General features: G+C 39.7%; 1 protein-coding gene across 24 annotated transcripts in view; it reads left to right on the top strand.

The window, feature by feature from the left end:
* Window positions 1–426: 426 nt before the first annotated feature.
* LOC124179328 (basement membrane-specific heparan sulfate proteoglycan core protein) overlaps window positions 427–9,634 on the top strand; it is a 128,777-nt gene continuing 119,569 nt past the window's right edge. For 22 of the 24 annotated variants that reach the window (XM_046563559.1, XM_046563541.1, XM_046563554.1 and 19 more), the window contains exon 1: window positions 427–967. In XM_046563559.1, coding sequence (XP_046419515.1) covers window positions 881–967 — 87 coding nt within the window. In that variant the 5' untranslated portion in view covers window positions 427–880. The remainder of the gene's footprint in view (window positions 968–9,634) is intronic. The other 2 variants (XM_046563563.1, XM_046563562.1) reach the window with 1 other exon arrangement.

Here is a 9,634-nt window from a genome sequence, read left to right as displayed (position 1 = left end):
TGCGAAAATCGAACGATCGAAGAACGAACGAACGAACCCGTTGAGTCGGTGCTAAACCGTTTGGCGTAAACTGGTCCGGACAGAAGAGGATCGTCCGGCACCTTGACCGGCAACCGGCCGAACCGGCAACGCGCGCACCGAGCGTTCAGAACAGATCGGATCGGACCGTCGCGTCGTCGAGTGTGCGGCTGCCGAACGGAGCGGCGGGGCGACTCCTGGAGCGAAAAGCGATGCTTGCGAGGTGGCGCACGACGGGGGGGGGGGGGGGAAGGGGGGATGGACGAAGGAGGGGGCGCCACAGCCGAACCTGAACCTCGGCGGTTCGCCGCAAGGGGCGAGGGGGAGGAGGGGGGAGGCGAAACGGGTGGAGAGGGAACCACCACACGGGGCTTTTGAAAATGTTTTATCTTAGCCGGCGCGCACGGCTCTCAGACGCTACCCAACGCCGGTACGGTGTGGTGTGATCGTTGAAGCTGCAGAGCGTGACGACGAGCAGCGTCTGCGGTAGAGAGATTCGTTCTAAGGAGTCGGATTCGATCAGGTCTGCAGCGAAAAATTCGCGGGGTTGTTACGGAGCTGGGTGGAGAGAGAGAGAGAGAGAGAGAAGGTAGAGACGGCGGGTAGATTAGGAGGCGCGGTAAATTTGAAAACGGTTACGAAAGAACGACCAGTAAACAGGAAAATACGTCAACCATGAACCGTTGTCGCTGAAAAGTTTCGACTGACGGTTCGAAATCATCGCGCGGGTTTCCATCGACGGTTTTTCGTACTGCTGTCGCGGTAATAGATATAAAAAAAATAAAAAAGAAACAGAAATAACACCTTTGACCAGGCTGTCGAACCGTTCGCTGTTCGGCGATCGGTAATTCGCCCTTTCGAGATGACCACCAACGGCAGTGTTTTACTCAGGAGTGCTCTTCTCGCAGTGCTACTCGCCGCTTCCTTCGCTTCGGCATCCTTCGACGAGGTGAGTTCATTACACACGTTTCTCATCGATATAGAACTTGATGGATGTATGTGTATATAGGTATATATACCGTCATCGCGATGATTCTACAAGAATTGTAAGTCTGGTTTTAGAAAATCGATAATCAGTTTTATACTGTATTTCCCTCCCCACGATTTGCCTCGAAAAGTGCCGGGTCCTTCTTAAACCCAACAGTCAACGTTTGCGTTCAATCACATTTCGTTCCTGAGAACCATATCCGTATGAATAATAAATTGTTCTTTCAAATTTGTCAAATTGCGCATACATGGGTATCGGTTAAATATCAGAGATTGATAATCGATCACCCACCAAGTACTCGTCTCGCTCTATTCCCATCCGAAAGTGCAGGCAAAGAGATGTTAGAAACAGGTTGAAACCGATTGAGAATATGAAGAATTGAATAGTACGAGTATCCGCGCCATTTCTTTTAACGTAACCGTATCGCAATTCCCGCTGTATAATCACTTTACAATATATCACGACGAAAAGGAACTAAAAATAGAATCGTACGATAGAAAATATGAGGAAAGGGGAAGGAGGTAACTGGGCCGCTTATTAGGTCGGACGATAACGATGCGGTTACATCTGCGGGGCTATCAATCACACGTGCTTTCGTTTTATCGATGACGGATCCGAGCGATTGTGATTTGGGAATCGCAGAAATCCTTGTTGCGATTACACGTCTGCAAATGGCCTCCGTTGTACGAGCCGCGACGGCAACGTGAAGGGTATCGACACATATAGTCTAGAACTCGGATTATCCGTCGTAGCAATTCGAGTGTAACACACTCAGGGGTATCCGTTTCTACGTCTCGGACTGCATCAAGTTCGACGCACCCTCGAGTTTGAACAGAATTAAGGCTTCCTTCATCCAATCATCCTGCGGCTGTCGCTGATGGATCAGCCCTGGTCTCCGACCGGAAGTAGCAAAGTGCGAAAATTCCCGGAGACACTGACAAAGCGTCGAAACAAGTTCGCGATGATAGTTCGGAGATGAAAGATCGTTACGATGCGTGGGTACCTTCTACTTAACGAGAAGGGAAAAGCAAGGTGGGGATAAAATGTTAGAAATCATAAAGATTACCGCATCGGTTTCTCTAAAACGCGAAAATCTATTTTATACAATGATTTCGAAGTATGTGTAGAAAATTCTGCTGTATTCCAAGTCATTCTGACGTTTCTGCATCGTGGTTTGGTTCTGTACTTTGATCTTTTCACATTTCGACATTATGGGTTTGAAAAATACTATAAATAAAAATAAATCTTGGCCCTATGACCCTTGAATTTTATGGATCTCTGTGAATCTCTACCCCCACCCGGAAAATCACGTAGGAACAGAAGGAATGGGGAAGTCTTATTCTCGCGTGCATCGCAGCACGTGCGTCCGGCATTTCTGGTGAACCTCTGGATATCGAGGTCGACTGACAGGTAGCTCGGGATTTACCTCCCAAACAACACGGAGACGCCCATTGCGTGGCAGCCGTGAACATCTGTATCAACATGTGCCCAGTACCTAAAACCGACGGTATTGAAACGATACCTTTGCGGAGAACGCGGTTCACAACTGATTGTTGTGAACCGCAATTTGTTTAGCAGTACTTTTACCTCGATTGGAAGCACGTCGCTCGGTTGGTGTCATGTTAACTCGTAGGCAGCGTAGGTTTCTTCTTTGTCTGATACTTGATAATGTACCTTAATTAATTTGCCCGAAATACGACGGATCGTCAAAATTAGACAATTTCCATGATGGGCAGAAAATTGGCCCACGGAAATTACTCGAGTCAGAGACGGAATAGCATATATATCGCATACTCGCTACATCTGGTCTTCCTCATTAAGTATTTCGCAGTGTTATTGCATAATTCGTTCAGCTGGATCCGATATTTTCATCTGATTTTATGCTATTTTAAGAATCTCGAAGATCGTGAACGATAATGTTTAGAAATTGAGGAATTGAGCTGCTTATTTATGTTTTTATTTTCGATCTTAGTCTGCGTGTAATCAATACCGATTTCAAATATAAAATAGGTAAGAAAAAGAGTTCGCTCTCATATTTCGTTCCTCGAAATATCCTATACCGTTGAAGTTTCGTTCGCTAAAATAAGGTTCCATGAAGCGTAGCTTTTTCGTAATCAACGGTAAGATAACAGGCCTGCGGAATAGAACTTTTAATATCTCCCGAAAAGTAATAATGCTTTTTTCTAGGTATTTAGATATGCTGAATTAAAATGTAGCGAAAGTTTTTTTTACACCGTATCGAGATTTATTCTTATGCAAGATACGCATATTTGTAAATTTTTGAACAATGTTTATGAAAAAGTAAAATATATCAAATATAAAACTTTTTAAGTATAAAATTAATGGCATTAGTTTTAAACAACACTTAAGAGACTTGTGACATCTTTTTCTACTTTCTTCAAAATTCCTGTTCAATCTTTTTCTCTTGTACTTACCTTGATCTAAATATGCTTAACGTCCTCATAAACAGCAACTAGCGAGGGTTGACGAATATTTAAATATCAACACTACCATTAATACATATAATTGCCACAGAAATTGGAAGTGAACTCTAGTAGTACGAAGAATACAGAAAAGAAATGTAACAAAATTTACGTGATAGAATTTATTGAATATCTTTTTCATAGATTCGTGCCTAATACCTACAGAAATTACTACTCAATTTTCTAGGGGGAGAAAACCGTCGCAGGCCTGTGTAATCGAACCACATTTTGGCGGTGTAATTAGATAAAAAAAAAAATGATAGGAGATGAGAACGAAGAAGGAGAGAGAAAATATGCGGCCTGGAATTATACATTTGCGATAATTCGAGTTTAATTCAATTAGATCGTTTTTCGGAGTCTATATATAGATATTTGCGTTATGTATGTATATATATATATATATGTGTGTGTGTGTGTGTGTTAGGTATGGATTTTTATATTCGCGATTCGCACGTACAGCGATTCGACTCGAATGGCATATTATTCGGCCGGTTTGGGTGATCCAAGAAAGTAGGGGGAGTGGGGGGGGGGGGGGGGGGGTGGCACCTAATCCAGGTCCCAATTATTGTCACCGGTCCAACTCTTATAATTAACTTTTCAATTAGCCGAATTACATCCGTCATTTAACCCTGCGCTGCACACTGTCACATCCCGCCTCCTCGGTCGTCAACCGAACAGGACATAAAATACGGGGATGAATTAAATGAAAAGGAAAAGAGTTCCGGGGAAAAAGGGGAATTGAAAAAAAAAAAAAAAATTTTAAATTAAAAAAAAAAAAATAAAAGAAACGTCGGAATCCGTAATAAAGAAAAGAAGAGCAAAATCGAATCAGCTGACGATCGGTCGCCTCGGATAGGACTTTTTTTTCACCACATCCTTAGGACTCCGTTTAAAACCACGCAATTGACCGCAATCGTCAGAGTAAAACGGAAAGATTAATCACAGCGATGAGAAACAAGCTGCGGTTTAACCCGTTCGGAAAAAGAAGCGACGGAAAATGCAGACGAAGCGAAGAAAGAAAGAAAGAAGGAAAGAAAAATCGAAAGCGTACATATGAGAGAGAATGGATCGAGACGAGTTTGGAGATGTTTCCATGTGAAATTTGAGACGAAACTAAGCGAGACGGGATGCTGCCCTGCATCTGCACCCCAAGTCTGGCACTGTTTGTGTTCGTAAAACGCCTCGACCTTGGATCACGTTTGGGTTTGCCTGTCGCTCATCCAGTCTGACGGATAAAGGTCTCCAGGCAGCCCTGCAGGCTGCAATAATTGTGGTATCAATGCACGAGCTAAGAATTACAACAAAACAATCGATTTTCGATGAAATCCATCATTTTCTCCCGATTAATCGATCATCATCGATTATTTTTCGTCACAACCGTTTTTTCTTTCTTTTTACTCCCACGGACGGTGCAATACGATATCAATTAATGTGATTAGAGTATCAATTATTATTCCAAGTATTACTTATCGAGTACCTGTTTGATATAGTAAGTGAAAGATAAATGAATATTTTCACCTGAAATTGAAAAATATTTTTTATGAAACTATAAATTATCAAAAAACTTTACCGCTATTAAGACTACGTGCTGAAATTTAGGAAATTTGTGGTTTCGTATGCACCGTTTCAAAAAAAAAAAAATACGAAGAAATCGATCAATCGATTAATTTTTACCGATTCAATCGAGTCGTGTTCGATTATTTTTTTCGACTCGATTAATCGACGCATCGATTATTATTTTATGCTTACGACGATCGTCGCTATTATGAGCCGGTCCGTAAAATGTTGACACCTTCTTCCGAACAATTATTCGTTCCAAATCAGAGTCACGTCGATTAGTTGTGCACGTCAGAGTTCTGGAGGTTGGTTGGCCAGAATACGATAGTTATAATTAATTTTTTTAACTTGATAGTCGCACAATGCGCGCGACATTCATCAAATTGTTGTATGTATATTCGGAAGCTACGAATACCTTTTAAAATAACAAAACCCGAAAATACTGGAATTATAAATACAAGGTTAGAATTACCGATGCCTTATTTTAATCAAAATACCATCTCCTCTGAAATCACTGAAACGGATTTACTTTTTTTTTTGCAGAGGACAATTAGAATCGTCATTTGTCGATTATAATCAATACCGACATATATCGGTAGGTACTTCAAGTATTAGTTTCGATGAATAAAAATCGTGCGACGACCTTCGGACTGAAAAGGAAAAAGAAATCAAGAATTTCGAAATTGATGGATTCTCGGACTTTTTGTTTGTGCTGAAGCCGTTGAATGACTTGGCTGATTTTAGACAAATTTCATTTAAAAACTGAAAGGCAGAGAATTCGAAGCTTGAAATTCATGAACGGTTTTTGCAAACCAAAGATTTGATTTATGTTATACGAATGCAATAAAAAACGGAGATTTTATCTTATGAAAAATATGGTGATTTCGAGACACAATGTTAGGATTTCCGTTCTGAATGCGATTCTTCTTGCGTCGCTCAAATCGCAAAATCCCTACTATCCGGGCTTTTATTGACCGGGTCGTAGGACGAATCGCTTATCCATAACACGTAGTTATTTACGAGCCAATATAAACGCAGTTCTTTCCCTCGAAGGGTAGATTAAAACAAACTTAATACGTGAATTCAGAACTAAACGAGATGCGAAGAATCCGTTCATCTTCGACGATTCAATTATACTTGCGGTAAGAAAGTTTTTCAGCACTTGATATGCTTCTTTAACTTATTTCTTATAAATTGTTTTTCTCGATCTCTTTTTACCTATGCAACTTGTTCGCACCACCCTTCTTCTTCTTCTCTAGTACGAAAAAGAGAATCAAGAAGAAGCCACCTATAATGAGCTCGTATTTATATCGTTGATTATTGTCTACCATTTTTTTTTAAATTTATTTACAATTCTCAACAGTCTTAAAATTCGATGTGTATTCGAAAATTTTCAACTCACGAAATAAACTCTGCGCGAAGATGTTATTTCGTTGATTAATAAAGGGTGATTGAGTTTTTGGTCAGTTTATATCATCTATAAGAAAACCTCTGAAATATGACGAAATTCAGAATGAAGTTTGTAAAATCAGTCAAATTCTTATAGACGTACATCTATCCGTGTTCTCTGTAATATCAAAGCAGTTAATGACCTCACTGTATGTACAACTACGCAACCACAGAATCACGTAATGAGCTTTCCTCACGCGTAGCTGGATATGTGATAAAATTCCGAGATATGGAACTTTTCGAACCGTTGTGGTTTTACTTCGCACAAGTTATTCGCTGAATCGTTAAAATTTTGTCAATCTGACGCAATTCGCGGTCGCCGTAGAGCCATTGTCTGTTTTAAGGGTTTATACCTAATCAGGAGGCCGATAAAAGCGATTTATTGAAGTTTTTTTTTATCAAGAGACATTTGAATTTATTAATATAAAAATTTACATACATATTGGGGTAGCATTGAACTTGATTCTGATATTTTTTATTTGTAAGAATAGTGATTTTTAAAGCTGCTATAGCCGATCTCCGCAAGCACTTCTGAAAAAAGGCGTTTTGCGGTGAAAATTTCTGGACTGGAACAACCGAAATGGAAAAACAAAAAAGATCTAGTTAATATGAGGTATTGTCTGGTCTTCGATGGAAAGAATAAGCGAAATATTAATTTATAACAAAACAGTGGCTTCTCAATAAAAAATTTCGATTTTCCATAAAAATTTTCGCCCCAAGTTGCTTATAAAATGGAAAATATTTACCGGCGTGAAAAAAACCTTCGATCAAGGAGTGAAAAATATATTCATACAGCTTGTGTGAAAATTTGAGACTGATCGGTTCAACCGTTTCCGAGAAATCTTGCTCACCGACTTTGAAAACATAGTTTTGAGAAAAATGCGTTCAAAGTTCCAAAAGCACTGCCAAAAGCTCAGAGGGCGTCTTTGCAAATTTGCGCGTAACTTCGAGAATACTTGTCGGATCGACATGAAATTTTTTCCGCACATACTTCAGTATACGTACATTACGAAAATGAAATTAAGACACAAGAATAGATTTTTGAAAAATCCCGACTAATTATAACCCTTTAATCGTCTCTGCCACGTCTTCTGATCAAAGTGCGAAAATATCGTTTGTTCGGCCAACCACGCGTCCTGTAGGTGTCTGCAAATTTTTACCTGCGTATTCCGAGCTTTTACTCTGTCCCGCAAAAGTCGGGAATCCGATTCCATCACCGCCCACGCAGTCCAACCCGAGTGGACCGTCGAATCTCTCGGATTGTCTCGAGATGCGTTGTAACTTTTGTCGGAGAATCCGAGTCGTGTCTCGTTGTGCGAGGACCGCAGACTCCGTGGTCACCTTTCTCGGAATATCAACCGTTAACTCTCAAGAGTTCAAATGAATAACGAGCACTCGTGACGTCCGCCGGTTTTTTAAGTCGAATAAATCCCTCGCCTGCTTCGAAAATAAACGGGTGTCGATGATCTATTCGTCACTCTGCACTGCTGGAAGTTTTATTTTTATATTTGTATATTCTTTTTCTGAAACGATTCTTTCTCTTGCTTTGAAAATGAACCCAAAACCCTCGTTTAAGGATTGTCCGTCAGGTGTAGAGTTCGTTTGAAATAACAATGACCAACGATGAATGAAAGAATCACTAAATTGAGACTTGAAACGATATTTTTCTTTTATATTCAAACACAGGAAAAAGCCCGGTTGTTAACAACTTTTCGGAAATTGTGCTGTTCTGACGTTTGTTCATGAAAAATGACAGCCAAACTCAATAAATCGTAGCCCATTTTGTTTGTAAATGAATTATCTACGAATCGACCGAACTCAAATATTTATAAAACTCTTAAATTGGCCGAATATAATTTCTCTAAAATCAATAACGGTTACGTATGACAAACAAATTCCTCGTTTCAAAATATACAAGCGTCGTTGAAGTTCCAGGTGGAATGATTACGTGGAATCAAGTTACTAATGGAATGAGATGATAAAGTATGCATTGAATTTGGACCAACTGTAGGAATTTATCAATCAACGAAACATCCCCGACGATACATAACCTCTCATATCATCGGTCACGGTTATCAATAATTTCTGTTCTTTTCATCGCCAATGATATTATATCTCTTCCCATAGAATTGATCGGAACTTAATTCAGTTATTTATTCAATATGTTTGTCTCTCAGTTTCTCAGTTTTTACACTTTTTCAGTAGACGATACACCCGATCCATTCTTAACGGTCCCTCCTTATCATGGACCGTTGCACAGCTTGCAGTAACAATTTACAAATAGCCATGTGTGTTCAGCTGTTAGAACATCGGCTTTTTATGGAATGAAAGGGAGCCCAAGTAGGTAGGACACAACGAATTGACGACTTTAATTGACTCTTAGGTAATAAATTTTCCGAATCCTGTCGTCCCGTTACATTGTGCAAGGTATAATAACCCGAAGGTAGAATAAAAAATATACGAATTTTAGGTTATTATTTGTGTTTGCACAATTGTAGAAAGATACCGTAGAACCAGCAGGCATCCCAGTCCTGTCATTCATAAATTTTGATCCGTAATTATTGTAGCAGTGTAAATATACAAGGTAACATAAGACTATGACAAACACGATAGAACTATGATTATTTTCATCTTATATAATGCAGCGGTGACATCAGCTCGAGATAATATAGTGTATATTGTATGTAATAGAACCGCTCGATTTATGACAGGGTTATTTTACTTTCTCATTCTTTTTTCGCAAGTCTGTCTTATTTTACACCGATTATATAATCTTCTCAAAACATATGTACATCCAAAGCTACAGTTTATAGTGGGTAAGTATTTTTTCTCAGCGCGACCAGCGGCCTCTTGACTCATTTTTCCTTGACTCAAGTCAGTTCTCGCTATAATGGCTGATTCGTACGTGTAATTACTATGAATAAATTTTCACCACGACGAAGATGCGATAATGGTTCTTTTCTTGGCGTCGATCGGAACAGTTGTAACCAATAACTGTACACGCTTAATCGTGACCTTACGATTATCTAGTTTAAACACGCCTCAATAAGCAGTGACGCATTCGGAACATCATTGATAAGGTGGAAATCGCATAAAAGCCTTCTCTGTATTATAATACAATTGTGTATTTCTGATTAAT

Source organism: Neodiprion fabricii, chromosome 4 (genome assembly GCF_021155785.1).
Source record: "Neodiprion fabricii isolate iyNeoFabr1 chromosome 4, iyNeoFabr1.1, whole genome shotgun sequence".
Classification (NCBI taxonomy): Eukaryota; Metazoa; Arthropoda; class Insecta; order Hymenoptera; family Diprionidae; genus Neodiprion; species Neodiprion fabricii.
This window is presented reverse-complemented; position numbering and strand designations above follow the sequence as displayed.